Source organism: Talpa occidentalis, unplaced genomic scaffold, assembly GCF_014898055.3.
Source record: "Talpa occidentalis isolate TD23 unplaced genomic scaffold, MPIMG_talOcc4v2.1 talOcc4.2, whole genome shotgun sequence".
NCBI classification, from domain to species: Eukaryota; Metazoa; Chordata; class Mammalia; order Eulipotyphla; family Talpidae; genus Talpa; species Talpa occidentalis.
Genome location: NW_023602073.1, coordinates 116495395 through 116517112, shown reverse-complemented (window position 1 = coordinate 116517112; position 21718 = coordinate 116495395). Strand labels below are relative to the sequence as shown.

Below are 21718 nucleotides of genomic sequence, written 5' to 3'. Positions count from 1 at the left end.
GCCGGGAGCAGAGCAGGCAGAAGGACCGAAGTACACTGCTGAGGGGATGGGCTGGGGAGCAGCCGGGATCGAACTGGCGCTGCAGAGGCTGCAGGCAGCTTCGCAACCCAGCACTCAACCACTGCGCCACCAGGGAGGCCCAAATAAATAAATCTTAAAAAAAAAATAAAATCAGGGTAAACTCGTAAATCTGTTTCTCCAGTGAATAAATAAAAACTAGACATGAAACAAGACAAGAGTGTGTTCCATAGTGTTTACCCAACCAGAAAGAGACAGATATTCTCAGACTTTTAAAATATGTTAATAGAACTAGTTTTTCAGTAGGAATTTTTACATACCCTATGTGGTAAGAGAATTCAGAACAACTATTTATAGGCTAATTTGTTAATATTAATCACCATTAAAGAAGCAGTGTGACCTACCAATTCCCCTGCTAGGAATTTAGAACTCAGGAATAGATTTTCAACTACACAGAGATACACTTATTTACAGGATGGTCTTTGTAAAAATCCTTAGAGCAAAAAAAAGTTTATAAGCTCCAGAAAACTTAATTGTCCACAATTTATTTAGGATTCCCTTTTTAAGTATTATTTAACTAGTACATTTGCTGGCTTAGAATTATTCCAATAAAAATCATAAAAAGATGTTTTATGTAATAAAAATAGAAAAATAGATGGTAACAATATTCTAAATGAGACTAATGATCAAGAAGGGAGAAGTGGCACATCCCAAGTCCTTCCAGATAAAGTAAAAATAACTAAATTATGCAATACTGACATGAAAAGCAAACACAGCAAAATGGCATTTTAAGTTTATTTATATATTTAAATATTCAGTGAAATAAGATTCACATAATTCCAGGAAACTAAATGTAATTGTAAATAGAGGGGGATAATTGTAGTGCAAAATAAAAAGAACTTATTCAGATCTAATCTACACCCAAAATGAACTCTATCTCATTTGACTATAGAAATGCAATATATATATATATATATATAGTATTAGTTATAAGGTATAAAGCTCTGCAAACATTACTTGAACTTTAAAAAAAAAATAATATGAAGAAACATCATAACGTCGTATCACTCAGACATTTTTTTCTTTGAATTGTTTCCTTAAATCAGATTCCCGAGGTAAAACTGTTGGCAAACACATAATCACACATGAACACACACGCACACATGTTTCTTGACAGGTGTTGGCAATCAATTCAGAACACATGTTTTGACAAATATCAGAATATTTTGCAGAGAGAATTAAACAAAGTATCTGAATCAAACCCAACCAGAGCATCATGTATTCTGTAATTACAACAAATAAAATTCGAATCTGTCTTCACCATAGAAATATAACAAATGCTATCTTTATAACAAAATACTAAGATGCCACATAAAGTTAAATAAAATGACTAGGTTGCAAAATGGAAATGGTTTGTGAACTAAAAAGTTAAACTTTTTTTATACAGAGACTCTAATTAGAACTCTGCATAAGGGGCCTCCCTGGTGGCTCAAGGGGTTAACTAAGCACAGTACTGTGAAGCTATCCACAGCCTCTACAGCATAAGTTCAGTTCCCAGCTAGCCAGGGAGCTACCCACATGGCACAGCAGACCTCTCCTGTCTCGCCCACTGCTCCCCTCAGCAGTGTATTTCAGTCAGTCTGCCTGTTTTGTTCCCCACTCAGTCTGTGGTGAAACCTCTTACCTCCTGCACCTCTGGCCTGTACCCCAGTTCTTGTATGCATAAATAAATCCTTTAAAAAAAAAACTGCACAAATCTGGATTCGAGACTTTGAGGAAGCACAAAGAAATAGAGAATATTCATGTTCAGAATTTGAAAATATGGGATAATTTTATGTAATCTTTAATGTTATTTTAACAATAAATAACCTAATATAGTGAAATATGTAAGAGATAAGAGTAAGATTGTGAACATGCAACTCTGTAGCCACTAATTACATTTAAATGTGCATGGCCTGAACTAAAAGCACAATCACTTTTTTATAAATAAATGTCAGTTTCAATTGCCTTGAGCCTGAGAAAAATCATGAAAAAACACAATGACTGAACTCACATATATATTTAGTGGAAAGACTAGCACAGATGCCTGCTTCATTTACATTTGAGGGATGTGGTGTGTGATGCTATTTTATAACCTGATTTCAGGTATGTCACATAACCACTTGGTAGCTTAGGCTCCACAATGGCAAAATGGCTATAAAAATTTCATTTTTTTCTCCTGAAAGTTGATTATAGACTAAACTTAGAATTTTTAACTACCAAAAGAAAAACAAAATGTGCATATATTTGAGCTTCAGAATACAGACTGTGAGTTAGTTGAGGGCAGGGACTCTGTAGGCCTTTGCAAAACAATTTGCAGATACTGCTGCCACCTGCTGGACAATTACATTTTTACACATAACTGGAATGAAGTCCTTGGAAAACTTCTAGAATAATTTCATAATATACTGTAATGTTGATGTTTATGTTTAGCCCAAGACTGATGAATATAGACATTGAACTATAATGCACATTTTATTGGTTTTCCAAACAGAAGTAATTAAGAAATTATAATGTAAAGGCATTTTTAGAAGCAAAAATTTCCTTTAAATTGATTCTTAGTTGGAAAACTAAAACTTTTCAATTTGGAAAGACAGTAATCCCTCAATTTCAACTTTAATGTATTTCTGTCTTCTGGGGAAAGTGATCACAGAAAGTATCCTTCTTTCCCAGATCCTTACATGATGATGAACAAAATCTTCATGGAAAAATTTTAAACTTTTTCACCATTTAGTCATTAATTCAGCATTTTCTAATGTTTATGATATTCACTTTAGGGACAAACAACAAGAAAAGTTACTTCAAATGTGTTCCCTAATTCATGCCATGGATCACTGCTATAATAGTTGCTAAACATCATCTGGTGTCACTGGTTTAACTCTTTGTAGCAAGTCAGTACTAAATGTATTCTCTAGCTGTATATCTGCATCTACATTTATCTGTTTTTCTGGAGAATTCTAATAAATCTCAAACTCAATATATCCAAAACTAAACCACAGATTCCCCCCCAAACCTTTTCCATACTATTGTCTCCCTATCTCATTTAACGGCACATCTTTCAAGTTTTTGGATTCTTTAATCCTCTCTTTATTTCATACCCTACCACCATTCTATTTGGAAATGTTGTTGACTGAACATTTGAAATATACCCAGGATCTGACCACTCCCAACTCACCTCCTCCACTGCCAAGACAATTCACTTAACTGTTTGCCTGGGGTATATGCAATGACGTCCTGATCAGCCTGCTTATGTTCCTGCCTCACTACCGGCTATTCTGAATATAGTAGCCATGATGATTCTGTTAAAATTACTGTTTGTTTGCTGGTTTGTTTGTTTTTTCAAAATCTTCCAAAGACTGTCAAATTTATTTAGAGTGAAAGACAGATTTCAAAGGGTTTCACTCGTCTGCGGAACATAAACACCTGAGAAATAATTACAAGCAAACTGTAGAAGAAGAAAAAAATTGAACTGGACAAAAAAGACGATAACAGTCAGCAGAGGGAATAAAGGAAAGGATGAAGGGTATGAGGCACCAGGGCAGGTGGAGTATGGACACAGTGGTTTGGTGGAGGAAAAAAAAAAACACATAATTTCTACAATTTACCAATATTTTATGTAAAAAATAAAAAAATGCTTCAAATGATCTCCTCTCCAGGTGTTCCAAATATTCTTTAACCTTATATTTAAACATTTTCTCCTACAATAGTCAACACACTAATTTTTTATTTACTGTTCTTTTTATTATGTGTCCTCCAAATAGACTGTGAACTTTAAAAGCACAGAGATTGTTGTTTTATTTATTGATATTATCACAGTGTTTAGAGTTGTTTGTCACAAAGTAAGCAATCTATAAATAATTTAAAATAAATAGTAAAGTTAAAAAATAAAGTTGACAAAAATCTCCAAAAAAATAAGTTAAAGACAAAGAGGTGAAAGTAGTAGGAAGAAAATGAAAAGACCTCTCTAAAAGACTCACATCTAAATAAAGTTTCCAGAAAGACTGCAGAGAAAATGAAGTTGAATTACCAGAGAAATATTTCAATGAATTTTCCATTACTCTCATTATTAAACGATGTTAAGTGTTTTGAAGAAAAAAGATCTATACCAAAGTACCATAATTCGAAATTTAAAATCATGAGAGCCAGGAGAACATTCTAAAAGTTTTTAGGGAAAAAAAGTTTACTTCTAAAGATTAAGAATCAAAATAACATCAGACTTCTCAACAGCAACACTAGATGCTAGAGCTCAATGAAAACATCTTGAAAATTCTGAGGGAATTTTTGGCTTACCATAGAATTCCAGGCCCAGTCAAGTTTGTTTGTTTTTTTAAGATTTATTTTATTTATGCATATATGAACTGGGGTGTGGGGTGAGAGGATTCACCAGAGACAGAGTGGGGACCAGAACAGGCGGATTGACTAAAATATGCTGCTGAGTGATTAGCGGGGAGACAGGAGAGGTCTACTGCGCCATGTGGGTCACCTCCCTGGCCAGGGATTGAACTCATGCTGCAGTGGGTACAGATAGTTTGACAGTGCTGAGACTTAACTCCTTGTGCCAAAAGGAGGCCCTCTGGTCAAGCTTTATTTTAAGGATGAAGGGCATTTTAAGAACTCTATTTGTTAAATTAAATTCATCCATGTATCAAAAATAATATAACATGACAAGCAGTTTTTAAGCTAAACAGCCAAGTTTCTGTTTGTACCCTCATTTTACCTAAAAATATAGAATTACTTTTAATAAAATAATATTATTTGTTTAAAGTTTCTTACAAATTAAGGTAGAAGAAACTTCCTTAACCTGCAAAATTCTATACACATGCTGAATAGCACCTTCTCATATTCATGGCCCCTGAGACCTATGAATATGACTTTTGGGGGCGGATAAGATAAGACAAAACCAATACAAGCCCTAGAGATCTGACTTTAGAATTGAGGGTCACATAGTGGGAAGGGGAAAGTGCAGAGCAAAGTCTGGAGGGTGCCCAACAGACTGTGGTGGAGTACAATGGGTGCCTTGGTAGGTGTGTGGGTGACGTACTCTGAAGGGGTGTGACCTCATACCTTTGAATCATACATTTCACACATTGTGATAGAGTCAACCTGTCTTCATTGCAGCCAATCACTATATAAGGCAGAATATTTTTCATTTATAGTATTACTAAATCCATTTTATAAAAGCAATTTATAGGATTTATAAATTGACCTTAAAATTCAATTGTTAATAAAACACATAACTTGCGAGTGCTGTAAGTATCAAGTACTTCTTTAAAGGTCTCTTATAAAACAATCTAGCTTTTTTATGAACTAGCTTTCAAGATTTCAAATGATGACCAGAGGAAGCTAGGAAACACTTCAAACTCAGAACATAATTGCTGTAATAAAAGTAAAGACTATTTTACACTTAGATGCGCACGTGTCTTTCCCCATTACCTTTCTTGCAAGATATAAACAGAACTTTATTATTGAATCAAGTCACCTCATCCTGTCAGTGTCAGATTATTCTTCTTCAGAGTTTGCATTTAGTCAAAGTACTCATAGATGTTCAATAACATTTACGTATATAGTCAACAAAACAGCAGTTTGTATTTTTAATTCAATTTTGTATAGCTAGTATTTTTAATTGATACTAGACAACTCTTGGAAATCAAGTAGTACCTAGCTCTGTGAACAGATATTTAATCTATACTCTTTAGTACAATGAAAGAATGTAGGAATTGGGCCTCCCTGGTGGCTCAAGGGGTTAAGATGCACCTATGAAGCTATCTGCAGCCACTGCAGCACGAGTTCAATTCCGGCCAGGGAGCAAACCACATGGCACAGCAGACCCCTCCTGACTCACCCACTGCTCCCCTCAGCAGTGTATTTCAGTCAATCTGTCTGTTCTGTTCCCCACTCTGTCTCTGGTAAATCCTCTCACTGCCCCCCCACACCTCTGGCATATATTCCAGTTCTTGTATGCATAAATAAATCTTTTAAAAATGTAGGAATTAATGAACAAATAAAACAGCTGATATTTAACCACAAGAACTTCCTGTCTTTTAGGTTATCCAGTATCAACCTGGATGTCTGAGGGACAGTTTGCATAAACTGTATTTCAAAAATGTGCTTGCATTTCATATTTGCCATTTCTAGCAAAAAACAAAAGCTATGTGTAATTAAAGATAAAAAAGATTTTTTTAAAGATTTATTTATTTATTCAAGAACAGAGGCACAGGCCAGAGTTGCAGGAGGGTGAGAGAATTCACCAGAGACAGAGCAGGTAGCAGAACAGGCAGACGACTGAAAACACTGCTAAGGGGAGCAGCGGGAGAGGTCTGCTGTGCCATGTGGGTATCTCCCTGGCTGGCTGGGAATCAAACCCCTGCTGCAGAGGCTGTGGACAGCTTCACAGCATTATGCTCAACCCGCTGCACCACCAGGTAGGCCCAAGATAAAAGATTTTAAGCAATGCTAGAGTACTTAATTTAACCTGTTTTCTTCTAACTGTACTTCTCAGGCTAATGTTCAGAACCACAGGACAACAAGCAACTCAACCAAACAGAATTCGGCCATGTTGTGATAAGCACCTGCCATTATGCACAGCGCTAGCAAATAGCTGTCATGTATCGCTGTTAGTAGAGCAATTTAATGTTCCACCTTTCTGCAGGTTAGTGACATTTTAAATGTCTAGGGACATAATGGCAGAGAATTTAAATCAGAGTGTCCTCTTTGCTTCCTTATGATTGCTCTCTGGATCTTTTTTTGTAGTCTGAGGAGAGCCATGTGGGTGCAGGGTTAGAAAGGATTAAGTAAGTGATTGGCACCATGAACGTTTTACATGATTACATCTATATTCTAGAAAATTCTTTCTGGAGGGTGGGAAGAGAAAAGATTAGAGAAAGAATTGACCAGATATGGGCCTCCCCAGTGGCGCAGCGGTTGAGCGCTGGGTTGCGAACCTGCCCGCAGCCTCTGCAGCACCGGTTCGATCCCCGGCTGCTCCCCAGCCACCGGAGGAGGGTCCCACATGGCGCGCAGACCTCTCCTGCCGCCCGCTGCTCCCCTCAGCAGTGTACTTCGGTCCTTCTGCCTGCTCTGCTCCCGGCTCTGGCTCTGGTGAATTCTCTCACCCTCCCGTGCTTCTGACTGTACCCAGTGCATGTATAAACAAAACAAACAAATAAATAAATATAAATAAACATGCCTCTATAAAATTAAAAAAAAAAAAAATTGACCAGATATGAGGAAAATACATTGGAGGTCGTTCTAAGATGGTGGAGAGAGATTAGCAGAGTGAAGGAGAGCAATGTAAAAGGGAATGAACAGGAGTAACTTGATATGGATGGGGGAATGCACTAATGGTTTTTGAAATCTTACTTTGAGCAGGGTAAAGAGCCAGTTTGCTGAGAGCTGAAATGTGAATATGAGAAGGCAGAATGGAGGATATCGAGAGTATACATCTTTTCTGAGAATCTTGGTGGAAATTAGGCAGTATCTATCATTTTTTTCTTGCACACATTCATTCATTCAACTATTCATGCTTTTATCCAATACACACTTAAGAACTTATAAATATGCTAGGCATTGTGCTAGATCCTGGCCATGCCTTAATGACCAGGACAGGCAAGAAGATCTTGGTCATGGAGCTTGCATTCTGGTGATAGAGACAGATCCTATACACAGACATACATAGCATGCCAACTGCAGAGAAAACAAGGTAAGCAGAGGATGACTCCCAGCAGCCACGATAAAAGTGAGGTGGGTTTACTTTGCTAGGATTGGCAGAAAAGGCCTCCATGATGTGATAGTAGCTACACTGGGACTTAACACATAAGAATATGTGAGGAAAAGCAAATGTAAAGGCCTTGAGATGAGTGACACCTTGATCTGTTTGAGAAACTCGAAGGAGACCAGTGTCACTGAACATGAGGAAGAAGGGAGAGGGTCAGAGATGAACTTGAAGAGGGAGAAGAGCTACATCCTGTCGGGTCCCATAGAACATGGAAGACTTTCAATTTTATTCTAAGCACGATGTGAAACTGTTACAGGGTAACCCCAATGTGAAATGGATTGGCCTGCGTGTGGGTCCTCACCCACACTTTAAAAAAAAAAATCTAATAGTAAGACCCAACAGCAGGCACAAAAAGGTTAATAAAGGGTTTATTTACAAAAAGGGAGAATGAAGAGAGGAATAACCCAGCGAGGGAGAGAGATAAATTGGTGAATGCATCCTACCAGTTCTGCTGAGCTGGGACCTCAAGAGCACGCTGAAAGCCAGCAAAAAACCAACCAACCTAGGCTCATGTGTCTCTGGTTATGCTAAGTCTGGCTGCTTAACTCCACCCTCAGTTCCCAGCAGTCCTCCATTTGGTCCTGATGACATGGGATTTGCAGTCCTTGGTGCCTTGGATCTCTTTGGTCTGGGGTGGGGGTGGAGCCCATAAACCTGTGTTTGTGGAGTTCATTCAGGACAACCTCTCCCCTCAACAAAACTATTAGAAGATTTTACAGGAATAGGGAGATTATCTAATGTCTATTTTTTTAAAAAAGAAATCATAAAGGGGCCTCCTTGGTGGCGCAAGGGGTTAAGACGCAGCCTATGAAGCTGTCCGCAGCCTCTGCAGCCCGGGTTCTATCCCTGCCCGGCCAGGGAGCAATCCACATGGCAGAGCAGACCTCTCCTGTTTCACCTGTTGCTCCCCTCAGCAGTGTATTTCAGTCAATCTGCCTGTTCTGTTCCCCACTCTGTCTGGTGAATCCTCTCACTCCCCACAGCTCTGGCCCGTACCCCAGCTCTCATATGCATAAATAAATAAATCTTTAAAAAAAAAAAGAAAAGGAAAGAAATAATAAACAAACCAGGTTTTGATGTTATTATCACAAGAACCCAGATGAAATGAAGATTTTTGGTATGCTCAAGTGCTGAAAACATTCTGGTCTTCCATAGAACATTCATCTGTATTTATGAAATAAGTGGAAGGGCTTTAAACACTTGTGATGTTGCTGTGAGACTTTTTTTTAAGGTCTAAATGTCAATATTATTTCAAAACGTTTTTCATATTTTGGTGCCCATTTTTTCTGCTGGGTCCTAAGCACTTAGTGCCTACTGGGTAATCAGGACCTGACCTGGACCACCCACTTAAGTTTGCCTGAAGCGCTGAAGACTTCTCTGAGCTGCGTCTACAGGTAAACTGTCAAACTTCAACACTTCCCCTATAGAGAAATTGAAAGGGGTTGGAGGACAAGTTATTTAAAGTCCCTTCCAAGCCCATCCTTGGAGCAAGGCATTTCCTGATGGGGGTACCATCCCAGTCAGATTGGGGGCCTCTCCAAGACAGCCCTGCAGTGATCTTCATATCTCCTGCCTTAGCTTATTGCCCAGCACTCAGTAAATCAGTAATAAAAAAATTACCCACACTTTCCAATTAGTCTACAAAATAGCTTTACTTAAAAATTTTTTCCTCGTTATAACAGTATATCTTAAGCAGCAAGTTAACTGTAGTAAATGGAAATATAAACCATACTAATTAAGACCAAATCTTGAAGGAACAAAACTGAAAATAGCATAAAAAATTGGATGGATTATTGGATTAAAAAATAATGTACTATAGAATGGGTAAACTGAAACCACTGTGGATTAATAATAAATTCTGTGAGGGGCAGAGTATTCTGTGTTTTACCTAATATAACCTCAAAGCCTAGAACACAGCCCAGCACATAGGAGACATGCCAATATTTTTTGAATAAATACACGTTCTGTCCTGGCTTTTTAAAAATGAATACAATTAGCTTTTTCTTCTATTAGAAGTTGGTTCAAGTTTTTAATTTGTCCTTATTCTGGAGCTAAAGAAAACATTTCCCAGGCAGCTGTAATTTTTTTTAATGGCAGGCCACTGCCAAAGAGTGATGTTTTAATCCCACTAGGAATAGAGAGAGAATGCAAATTGTTCTTTCTCTCATGACATGAGCCCTTTTTCTCTTGCCCTGTCCTTCTGCTGTCTCAAGAAGCTTGAGATAGAAAATCATGTGTAGATGCTTGACATTTGGTTCTCTCCAGGGAAATAAATTTACTTAACTAGCTTAATATTCCTCGGTGAACTCTTATTGATTGATTCAGAAAGATGCTTCTCTAGTTCTACTGATAGTAACACAAATAAAACTAAAAAAATTTTTTTAATTACGCATTTGAATAATGGGATAATTTTCAAGTAGCATAGTCCTGTAATCATCAGATATTTCTCTTTTTTTTAATTTTATTTTTATATTTCCCATACAATTGCAACCCCCTTATTTTGACCCCAATTCCTCCTTTCCCCGCCTCCCCCACCCCCCATAGTGTGTCTCTGGTTCATAGTTGTTTGTTGATTTGATTTTTTCTTTCTTATAGTTATTCTTTTTCCTGGTCCCTTATTTAGGTTTTCTAGATTCCTGCTATGAGTGAGACCATCCGGTATTTTTCTTTTTCTTTCTGGCTTATTTCCGTGAGCATGATCCCTTCCAGCGCCATCCATGTTGCTGCAAATTGCATGTGTTTATCTTTTTTGAATGCTGAGTAACATTCCATGGTGTATATGTACCACATCTTCTTGATCCAGTCATCTATTTTTGGGCATTTGGGTTTGGAAACAACCCAAATGCCCAAAAATCATCAGATATTTTTTTGGCCACCATATTTTGCCAGGCAGGAATTCTTTCAGTTCATTGCGCACACATTCTCAAGCATTTTAGTCCTTTCTTAAACTAGCCCAGAAAGAATATATTCCCTTAATGAGATTTTCATTCATCCATTCAGTTATTTAACACGTACTTATTAACTATCTAATGTAAATTTTTCAGCTAAGGCACAGAGAATTTAGTGGTGATAAGACATAAGAGCTCAGAGGCTCCTGCAATTCTCTTTAGATTTCTCATAAATTAAAATGCCATTGTGTTTTGGGAATAAACTAAAAAAGGGAAGAAACCATAACATTTTTTGAAGTGTAACAATGTTCCAGACACATTTAGAGGGTTATAACCATCCCTTCCAAATAGTTTCCACTCTACCCCTACTTCCTTTCTTTCAGTTCTACTTTATTTCTCTGATGTACAAATCCCTACTGGACATTGTTTACTGCTCTTTTACCAGCTCTAAGAAATGACTGTCATATAGTAGGGTTTTTGCAGTTATTGCACGAATGAACTTGAAAGATAGAAATTCTTGTGTTACAAATGAGATCAAGACTGATGAGATCACTTGACCATGGATGTTCAACTCTTAAGTCACAAATTGTAGATTTACATCTTGGGATAAAGGCAAAGCCCATGTTCTTCCCACAATTACTCCTGCAAATGCGTATCTCTGCAGAGTTTTAAACTGTTCCTTTTTGTTGAACCTGTTACATGAAACACAGTTGGAGTTACAGAGTTCTTTGCCTTGCTGAACCTGACAGTCTAATTAGGGAGAAAAAAAAATCTGGAAATCCAACCAACGGTATAATTAATGCAGTGTCTGAGTATGGACGAACCTTAGAGACAAAAGCACGGGAGAGTGAGCTGGGTCTGGTGTTGGGTCCTGCAGAGAACATTCACCTGGCAGGGGTTGTTGACGCTGCAGTAAGAGTTAGTAGCATTAGTATATGCCTTCAGAGCAGACAGCTTTCCTACAAGCCTTTTCTCTCCACTAAGAGTCCCCGTTCCCATTTAGATGCTAGAAAACAGTAGATTCTGTGCTCCCCTCCCCTTTTGCAAAGACAAGGTGGTGAAAGATGGAAGACTCATTTTGAAGGGAGCTTAGAGCTTTTGGCCTTACTGTGAAATGAAGAGGCCGAGAGAAACAACCATTAACAACTGAGGACGTTTGCCTAGAAAAGAGGAAAAGCATAGGAGAGGAAGGCGAGTGAGAAGCTAACTTTAAAACATTTCCCACCTGGGAAAATCAGGAGTTTGTTGCATGCCTTTAAAACACTTACTTGGTTAAATATTTGAAGTTTCTTGCACTTGACAGACTATTGGCGCTTTCTGGAGGGGAGTTTAGATTTATTTCCACCAAACAGTGGACCCAAAATGTGACAGCCTTAAGGAAATATATTTCTACTTAATATATATATTTATATGTATATATTCATTTACAACACGAAGCAGGGAGCTGTCTCAGAAGGGGGTGAGTCCCTGCGCGGGACTTTTCTAGCAGAGGAAGCAGCTTGCAGGCGAAGGAGCTGGCCCCCAGAGTCACGAGGTCCTGGTGGGGCGCCCGGGGGGCGGGCACCCGGAGCCGAGAGTGCGCGCGTCGGGTCTCCAGCTGCGCAGTTGGAGCTCCCCCTGGAGCGCGGCGGGCCAGGCTGGACCCGGGGTGGGGGACCTCACGTTCTGTTGTGCCTGAGGCTGCGGGCACGAAAACGGGGCGCAGCATGCTGGTGCCCGTGGGGAACCTCGTTCGCCTCCGGTTGGGACACTTAGTCCGTTGCGCCCCGTGCGCGCCTCGAGAAGCCCTGCGGCGACCCCTCGAGTCTTTCTGTTCCCAGGGTCTACCCTGCTACTCCAGCGGCGGGGCCCCCAACGGCTTTGGGCCCCAAGGTCAGGGTGAGCCTGGGCTGGGACTGGCCGGGAGGGGAGGGGTCTGCGGAAGGGCCGGCGTGGAACCCGGCCGGGGTTCGGAAGGCGAAAGCTTGCCCTGACCCGCTGTGCCCTCGAAGTGTCCGTTCCCCCATCCTTCCTGTCGCCCAGCAGGGAAGGTTCACAGGGTCCCCGCCGAGCACAAACCTTCGCAATTCGACAAGAAAATTCTGCTGTGGACCGGGCGTTTCAAAGCGATGGAGGAGATCCCGCCGCGGGTCCCGTAAGTGCGACGCGAGCCCTCGCCTGGGTTTCAAGCGCCCGGGAGGGTGGGGCCGGGCCTGGAGGGCTGTGGGGTCCAGTCCCTTCCCGAGCTGCGTGAGCCCGGGTGCGCGGGTGGCCACAAAGCCTCAAGCTAACTCTCAGGAATTTACTTAAAAAAAAAAAAAAGATTTATTTATTTATGCATACAAGAGCTGGGGTACAGGTCAGAGGTCAGAGGTGTGGGGGTGTATGAGAGGATCCACCAGAGACAGTGTGGGGAACAGAACAGGCAAATTGACCGAAGTACACTGCTGAGGGGAGCAGCAGGCGAGTCAGGAGAGGTCTGCTGCGCCATGTGGGTTGCTCTCTGGCCGGCCGGGGATTGGACTCGTGCTGCAGAGGCTGCGGATTGCTTTATAGTGTGGTGCTTAACCCCTTGCACCACCAGAGAGGCCTCCTCAGGAATTTACTTATCTGTGCCCCACTAATGCAGTTGATAGTCAAGTTCCTTCACCAGACGTTGGTAGCTAACCTTTCCGGGGGAGATTGTTGAAGCTGGGTCAAAACACAGTTTAGTGACACTTTCACCCTCGCCCATATGCCCCATCGCAGGGCACGGTACTGGAGTGCGCCCCCAGCTGATTTCAGGGGCAGAGTGCGAGGGGGCGCTCTGATTTCAGGACGGCTCTCTGCGCCACCCAAGGCAGGGGTCAGTGATCATCGCCTCATGGGAGATGAGGGAGACGCCTGGTGGACAAGGTTTTGCTGCCCTCTGAGCACTGGGTTTGGGCCTGGATGTGGGCCTCTGGACATCATCCCAAGCCCAATATAGAGGTTTGCTAAGTGATAGAACTCAAGCTACCGATTTTCGGGGTAAATGTAACTTGTAGGAAAAAAGTACACGTCACCTATGAAAAGTCATTTGCCTACAGTTCCAGTCATGCCAAGCCCAAAACCCTCCCCAGCACTTTTACTAGGATGGGGGCGGGGGGTTGCCGCGGGAAAGGGGGGGAGATTATGAATCAAATCTATCTAATATTTTTTAAAACTGATCTGTTAAAAAGAGGGGGTAGGGGAAACGAACTATGAAGTCAAATATGACTTGAGATGTTCTGTATGCTTGTAGAATGTAATCAGTGCCTGTTGGGCTAGATAATGGACATGGCCCTACATCTTTTTCTGTGCATAATGCTTACAGCTTATTGTTTATTGGTTTACCAGTTACCAAAAGCACCTCCAATAAATGGGGAAAAAATACGTGGGAAATGTTCACTCAGTAGTGAACATTTTTATTCATCAACCATTTTTATTCATTTCTTGGATCAAGTTATTTAATGAGAAATGGACATGGAATTTGAAATCTTTTTACAGCATTTATTCAACCAGAGACATTTTTTGGTATGATAAAACAAATTCTGTTTTCTTTGAGATCTAGACTGCAAAGTACAGACTAATCCTGAAGCACAAATCAGCCCCAGAAAAGTCTTTATCATCACAAGCTCTGGCTGTCAAATTGGAATTGATATCGGAGGATTTTGTACTTTCAATGTGAAATGAAGAAATAAAGAATGCATAAACAACAATAAAAATAAAATTCCATCATCAGTTTTTGTGGATTTGATGCTAGTGTTATAAGGGAAAAAATGAGAATGCAGAAACCAGTATAATATGAATTAATGTTTGTCAAGCAAGAGATACTATGGCTAATATTGCATTAATATAGCTGAATATGTGAAGTGACCTATTTTACAAAAATAATTTTATTTCCCTAGGATCACTGTCAAAAGAGATATTAAAAACAGGAAAATTAAACTTTTAACAAGATGTCAGGAAAAGTATTGTAGTTTTAGGTTGGAGACACGAAAGTATTTAAATAGTTTTCATTTCATTTATGTAATTTTTTTAAAGCACTGATAATCGGGAGATTTTTCTTTTGAGCAAAGTAATAGACTTACAATGTAAACAGCTTTCACTTTTTGTTCTCTTAATGGATATATAATTAATAAATCACCTATAATTTTTGTACCATGCACTAATGATATTTAATAACTGTTCTTTTTTTTCAGCGCTAAACTAATTTGGTATAACAGATCAAAACCAGATGGATGGCTTAAAAAAAAATCAGGTCTTTCAGGTTCCATTTAGAACAAAAATCAACAACAAATATAATCTAATAATGTCTCCATATTCATCTGTTTGCAAGTAATATCTTAAAACTTACCACTAATCGGCTTCAAATATAAAGAAAACAGGCTAGATAATTGGGTTTTTATGTTCTTTAAACTAGTGGAAAAGTTAAAAAGTTCTTTTAAGAGAAATGGTGATCTGTTTCCCTGAAGGTTTTTTAAAATATAATTATGTTCCATTTGAACTTGACAGATAAGAAGGAATACTGCTGAATATGTTCTCAAGAATCAAGGGATCAGTTTCTTGTGTTTCAAGGGATCAGTGTTTATAAACTGCCACTTCATATTTTTGCATATTGTTAAGGTTTATTTTGATATGAAAGGCCCACAGGCATGATTACTTTTGTAATAGTACTTGGTAATAGTTTGCTGAAATCTAGGAAATGTGAATAGAATTTTTTTTAATAAATTAGACTACCCAATATTCAAATAAACCTATAAAAATTCAGAATAATAATAAGAAAATAAAGGTGTCTTTGTCTCTTTTTTGACCAATTAATGTGATTTTGATCACATTTTGGGAAAACGTCATGCAAAAGCCATGAAGCAAATACCTTTTCCCTAACATTCATTCTCACAAAATGTTTATTATATAATTACAGACACCCTCGGAAAACATATAATGGACTCTTTAATAGGGTTAGGATGGGAGGGGAGCAAAAGAAATTGGGAAATCAGTGGGGAATAAAATGATGAGAATGAATTTTGAAAAAGTAACCTGTTCACAGTTGTAAACAAAGCCTACTTAGTAACACAGAGGCCAAATGAAGACAAGTCATAGACATAATGCACTTTCTTTCTTACCTTTACCCTGATTAGTGGGGCAGGGGGAGGGGACAGGATGGAGAGTACAACCAAAATTTCTAATAGTTATATTTTGAACAATTAGAAACTAAACATACTATACTGTGGTTTCATAGTGGCTGACATTAGTTAAGACGTGACTCAATACCTGTTATTTTGAAATTAGTAATGGTTAGCATTTAGAAGTTTTTCATATTTGCAGTTTGTATTCAGGAAACTGTCGTATTTACATAACAAATAGTTGTCTGTTATAATAGTCAGGAAATCATATTAATTTAATACTATTAACAATTCTATTGGTTTAGGCCAGAAATGATAGATGCTGCAAGGAACAAAGCTCGAGTGAAAGCTTGTTACATAATGATTGGACTCACAATTATTGCCTGCTTTTTGGTGATAGCATCAGCCAAAAGGGTGAGTACCTCTTTAAAATAAAGATAGACTTATGATTTTTAGAAATAATATGGATGTTGTTCTCAATTTTAGGATTATTGCTGTTCTTTTTATGTAAGAATAGTTTTGTCTCAAGATACCTGGAGCCACCCACATATACCAATCACACTGGAAACAAATTTGTTCCTGGAATTTTGAGTCACCAAATTAACTTTGTAGCCAGGAGGCACAAATGCTCGTTTCCATTTATAAATATTAAAAAAAAAAAAACCCAAACAGGTTAGCAATTGGTTAAAATCTGCACAAAAAGGAAAACACTGTTGTGTTTTACACTGTTAGTGTAAAAGTTATGCAGACTAGATCATTCCTTAATTCGAACTCAATTAGCTATTGAATAGCATCATAAGATGCAAAAGTTGGGAGTCCTCACCAAAGTTTAATTTGTCTATACACTTTCCTCGCCATTATTAGTGTGTGGCTTGTGTTTAATACTCTGCAGAGAAATTAAGAGCTGATTACTCTTTTTTTTCTGCCTCCCTAAGTTACCCTTTTCAGTAGTGCCACAATAACTGGAAGATCCCTAAAATATCCCTTTAGTCTCCTCAAGTTTTAATTTCTCTATTCTTGACAACTTCCCTCTATTTTGGAACTCTTCTGGTTCATCACACAAGTTCAGCAGTGTACCTCTATGACTGCACTAGATTGCGATTATAACTTCCTCGTCAATTTTGCATTTTAGCAATGCAGCCAGCGTTGGAACTGATTTTGGCAATGACATCACAGAATAGCTTGTTGTGTCCATACATCTTCACTTTCTAGCATATTAAACCAGTTACCATTCTGGCTGGCCCAATGATTCTGTCCTTTCCAAGTTTTTAAGAGGATGTGATCCCAATAATTCACTAAGGGCCTAGGGCCTATGTACTGATGTGTGTATGTAAGTCCATTCATTTCTATTACCTTAGCAAATAACTTATGCTTTGAAATTATCCTCAGCAAATGGGAAATTCTAAATATACAAACTAAGCTGAACATTTAACATAGAAATAAGTAAACTAGGTCATCTCCTACTTTTAACCTTCTCTAGGTAAAATGATTATTCATCAGTCTGGTGATTCTCTAGTTCTTAAGGATATTTTAAATGTTGATACAGTATTTTTTCCACAACAACAACAACAAAAAAGAAAACTATTAATTAAATAGTGGTTTACTTATAGCCCTCTAATGTTTTATTTATAAAAATCACCTTAAAATAATGTTTCCCACACTGAGAATCACAAATCCCTAAATTTATTTTTTTTAACTTTTTTTTTATTTTTTTACATCATTGTTCATTTTTAAACAATATTTGCTTCCCCCCACCCCCTCAGGTGTAGTCCCCATAGAGTTTCCTTCACCAATGCACCTGTGCACCTTCACCTCAGTCCCCTGTGCTCCTCCCTCCCTCCGATCCCTCTCCCTCCTCCTCCACAAATTCCTAAATTTTTTTTTTAAAGATTTATTTATTTATTTATTTATTTATTTATTTATTTATTTATTTATACAAGCACTGGGTACAGTCAGAAGCGCAGGAGGGTGAGAGAATTCACCAGAGCCAGAGCAGGGAGCAGAGCAGGCAGAAGGACCGAAGCACACTGCTGAGGGGAGCAGCGGGCGGCAGGAGAGGTCTGCGCGCCATGTGGGACCCTCCTCTGGTGGCCGGGGAGCAGCCGGGGATCGAACCGGCGCTGCAGAGGCTGCGGGCAGCTTCGCAACCCAGCGCTCAACCGCTGCGCCACCGGGGAGGCCCCAAATTCCTAAATTTAACAGAAAGGCCAGTTATACTCAATTTATCTAGTGGCATATTAGTGTGCTACTGAATGTCATTATTTGATTTTTGAAAGATATGATTTGACATGAAAGTTTTTTCTTGTGGATAAAAATCCCATATTTCAAATGTAATTATTTTGTGAATGTATCGTCAATAGCCAACACTTTTTCCTGTGTGAAGCAGACACAAATAACTGGCTAAAAGAGCAACTGATAATGTATTCCAGTTATATTACACCATTTATTTTTTTCAAAATGTGAGAGCAGGCACACCACAACTAAATATCCCGGCCACTTGCCAGGTATTATGCTTTTTGCTATGAAATTCTGTGGCAAAAAGAAAAATGATAGATTTGTAGCTTATTTCCTAGTGGAACAAAATGAAGATTGATCAATAAATGAAAAGAGAATTAGGAATTTTCAGTGCAATGAGGAAAGGAAAGGATGCTAACAGAGTGAGTAACTCTACACGGCCATTTTAGATTGGGTGGTCAAAGGAGAATGATCGGAGAGAACTAGTCTGCTAGGGCAAACTCCGGGAAGGAAGGACATCATGTTCAAAGCCTGGAGATGAGAAAGTGTTGGCTAACTAGTGTTGCTGGAACACCATGAATGAAGGGGAGATGGACCTCACAATAGTAGAATACCACCAGGGCTTAGCCCTGGTTCTCCTAGTTTCTAATCTCCAGTTACTCCCTTGAGGATCTTATCAAGTTTTATAGCCTTATATACATTATATTCCAATGACTGGCCAATTTCTATCTCAGCTAATCTCTCTGGAACTTCAGATTCACATGGTCAACTATAAACTTGACATGTTTCCTGGGATGTTAATAGCTATCCCAAACTTAACATGGTAAACATTGAACTCTGCACCATCCCTGAACAACCCAATGCCACCCCACCCCTATCAGTCTTCCTTATCTCATTTGATGTCAGCTCTATCTTCCAGCTGCTCCTGAGTCATCACTCATCAGCAAACCTGTTGGCTCCACTTTAAAATATACCCACAATTGGGTCACTCCTCATCAACTCTCCTGATGTCACCCTGGCCTGAGAGACCAGAAACTGTTTATTGTCCAGTTTATTGCAACATCTTCAAAATGGTCTCACTCCTATTGCTCCTTCTTCTGTTCAGTTCACTTTTAATTTTGCATAAGTAATGTTATATATACCTTATCTATTTTTATTTGTTCTGCCAATGATTTTGTTTTTCTCATCATCAGAGGACTATGGATTTCCTCACTTCTGAAAAAGTCTAAGCTTTAACTTGAAATGTAGCTTCTATTTTATCTATGCTCTCACCTATCCTGTAAGCATGTCGTAATTTCTATTCTCTGTGACGTCTACTTTTCTATTTTTTGGTATCTTTTTCTTTGAGTTATAGATTATTTCCTCAGATCTATTAATCTAGCTAGAATTCTTTTCTCCAAATTATGATGTTCTTTTCGCAGTTGATTTGCCCCCCAGATAAATGCCTCATTTCCTTGCCAGTTTATAGGCTGGTGAGAGGAATTTTAGTCATTTCAGAGGAGGATATTTTCCTGATTCCTCCTGCTGCTTATTGATAGCTCCACTCTATGCTCAAGATCTAAGTACACGATTTTGCTTCCTTGTGTAAATTTAATTCCAAGCCTATGGCTGTTGAAGCCAGCTTTTCTCCTCAGTGCCCACTGACTGAAACCACGTCCTTCCATCTCGGCTTCAATCTTTTCATTCCCCACCAGTTCATGTCTTTTGATTTCCTTCCATTTCCGGTACCTGAGAATTTCCCTTTTTTAATTTTGAACTTAAGCATTTGAAAATAACTGCTCCATTTTATCCAACAATCATGTCATATCATGTTTGGGGGTATCCAAATATTACCTATTGCCTCAATTAAAAATTACTTTCTTTTAAAGATGAAAAGAAAATCCATGTCACGTCCCAAGGGCGAGTAGGGTCAGATTTCTGACATCGGTGTTCCTATTGACTGGAAGTCTAACAATTTATGTATTTTTTTATACCAAATCATTTTTCTTGAAGAATATTTTTCTCCTTTCTATTTTAGAGTCTGTCTCTAAAATATTTTAGTATGTCTATCTAAAATACAAATTCCTTCTAGAGAGTAAGTGCTTGGTTTTGCTTTTTTTGCAGGCTGCAGAACGACATGAATCTTTAACAAGTTGGAACCTGGCAAAGAAAGCGAAGTGGCGTGAAGAAGCTCTGGCCGCACAGGCAAAGGCTAAATAATATTCTAAATGACCAAGTGTGCATTAGGATATCATCACTACTATCAGCAACAATAAAAGATTGGTGAAAGAGAGTAACAAAATACTTGCCATGTTTTCTTTTGGTGACAAGAAGTATAGTCTTTATTTTTAAGTAAACTTTTTTTTTTAATAGAGGCATGTTTTTATTTATTTGTTTGTTTATTTGCTTTGTTTATACATGCACTGGGTACAGTCAGAAGCGCGGGAGGGTGAGAGAATTCACCAGGCCAGAGCGGGGAGCAGAGCAGGCAGAAGGACCGAAGTATACCGCTGAGGGGAGCAGCGGGCGGCAGGAGAGGTCTGCGCGCCATGTGGGACCCTCCTCAGGTGGCCAGGGAGCATCCGGGGATCAAAACTGCGCTGCGAAGGCTGCAGGCAGCTTCACAACCCAGCGCTCAACCTCTGCGCCACTGGGGAGGCCTTAAGTAAACTTTTATTGAAGTATAACTTACATTCAGCTAAGTACACAAAAATGTATACAGCTTGATAGATTTTTCCATAGTAAATACACCTGTGGAAATACTGCCCAGATCAAGCTGTAGAACATCCGTTACTACCACCTCCAAGGCCTCTTTTCTACCCTGTCACTGTCCTCCAGATGTAACCATTGTTCTGACTTTTACTAGTATAGACCAATTTGGCTCATTTTTAAACTCTTTATATAAAAGAAATTGCACACAATACCTGTGAAGATTCTTATTCTCAACATTATGTTGTGAGCTTCTTCCACCAGTTGTTTGTGGCATGAGTTCATTTATTTTTATTGCATTGTAGTATGTCACGATTGATTTAATACTTTGGTCCAGTTTTGGCTCTGCAGATAATGCTAAAATGAGCACTCTGTCCATGCCATTAAGTGAGGTTGAACTCAATCCCTACAAGCTCTTTAAAATCTAAAGTAATTTCAACCAAAATTCTATATCTGGTAATTGGATAGTTCCTCTAAGTTAGTCTTTTCATAGTTAACTACTAGGTGAAACAAATTTGAAATAAAAATTTTTTAAATGGAATTTTTTTTTAAAATTAATATAAGCACTGGGTACAGTCGGAGGCACCAGAGGGTGAGAGAATTCACCAGAGCCAGAGCGGGGAACAGAACAGGCAGACTGACGAAGTACACTGCTGGGGGGAGCAGTGGGCGGCAGGAGAGGTCTGCGCGCCATGTGGGACCTTTGCCTGGTGGCCGGGGATCGAACCGGCGCTGCAGAGGCTGCGGGCAGCTTCGCAACCCAGTGCTCAACCACTGCGCCACCAGGGAGGCCCCAAATTTGAAAAATTTAAAACCCAAGAACTCTTGATTTTAAAATCTATTCTGATTAAAAAGTAGTAAAATAATAATCATACTTTTGAACAAAAAAATTAAAGAAACCTGTTTAATGATTTTCAAACTTGCTAAAACCCTAAGATAATGATCCATGTCCTCCTCATATGGACATTTGG

General features: G+C 39.1%; 1 protein-coding gene across 4 annotated transcripts; it reads left to right on the top strand.

Moving 5' to 3' along the window:
• The first annotated feature begins 12339 nt into the window (after nucleotides 1-12339).
• Nucleotides 12340-20365, top strand: FAM162B (family with sequence similarity 162 member B). Of its 4 annotated transcripts, none has more exons than XM_037520970.2 (4): nucleotides 12340-12591; nucleotides 12745-12853; nucleotides 16130-16238; nucleotides 20163-20365. In XM_037520970.2, exons 1-4 carry the CDS (start codon nucleotides 12426-12428, stop codon nucleotides 20256-20258), a joined length of 480 nt encoding a protein of 159 aa, XP_037376867.1. In that variant the 5' UTR covers nucleotides 12340-12425; the 3' UTR covers nucleotides 20259-20365. The 4 variants fall into 4 exon arrangements, with proteins under 4 accessions (XP_037376867.1, XP_037376866.1, XP_037376865.1 ...); XM_037520969.2 differs by having other exon boundaries at nucleotides 12742-12853; XM_037520968.2 differs by having other exon boundaries at nucleotides 12340-12597.
• The last annotated feature ends 1353 nt before the right edge of the window (nucleotides 20366-21718 follow it).

Coding starts and splice junctions, on each gene's coding strand:
- FAM162B (XM_037520967.2), top strand. CDS start 12,426: ATGCTGGTGCCCGTGGGGAACCTCGTTCGCCTCCGGTTGGGACACTTA. Junction 12,854..16,129: donor GAGATCCCGCCGCGGGTCCC/GTAAGTGCGACG, acceptor CTATTGGTTTAG/GCCAGAAATGATAGATGCTG. Junction 16,239..20,162: donor TGATAGCATCAGCCAAAAGG/GTGAGTACCTCT, acceptor CTTTTTTTGCAG/GCTGCAGAACGACATGAATC.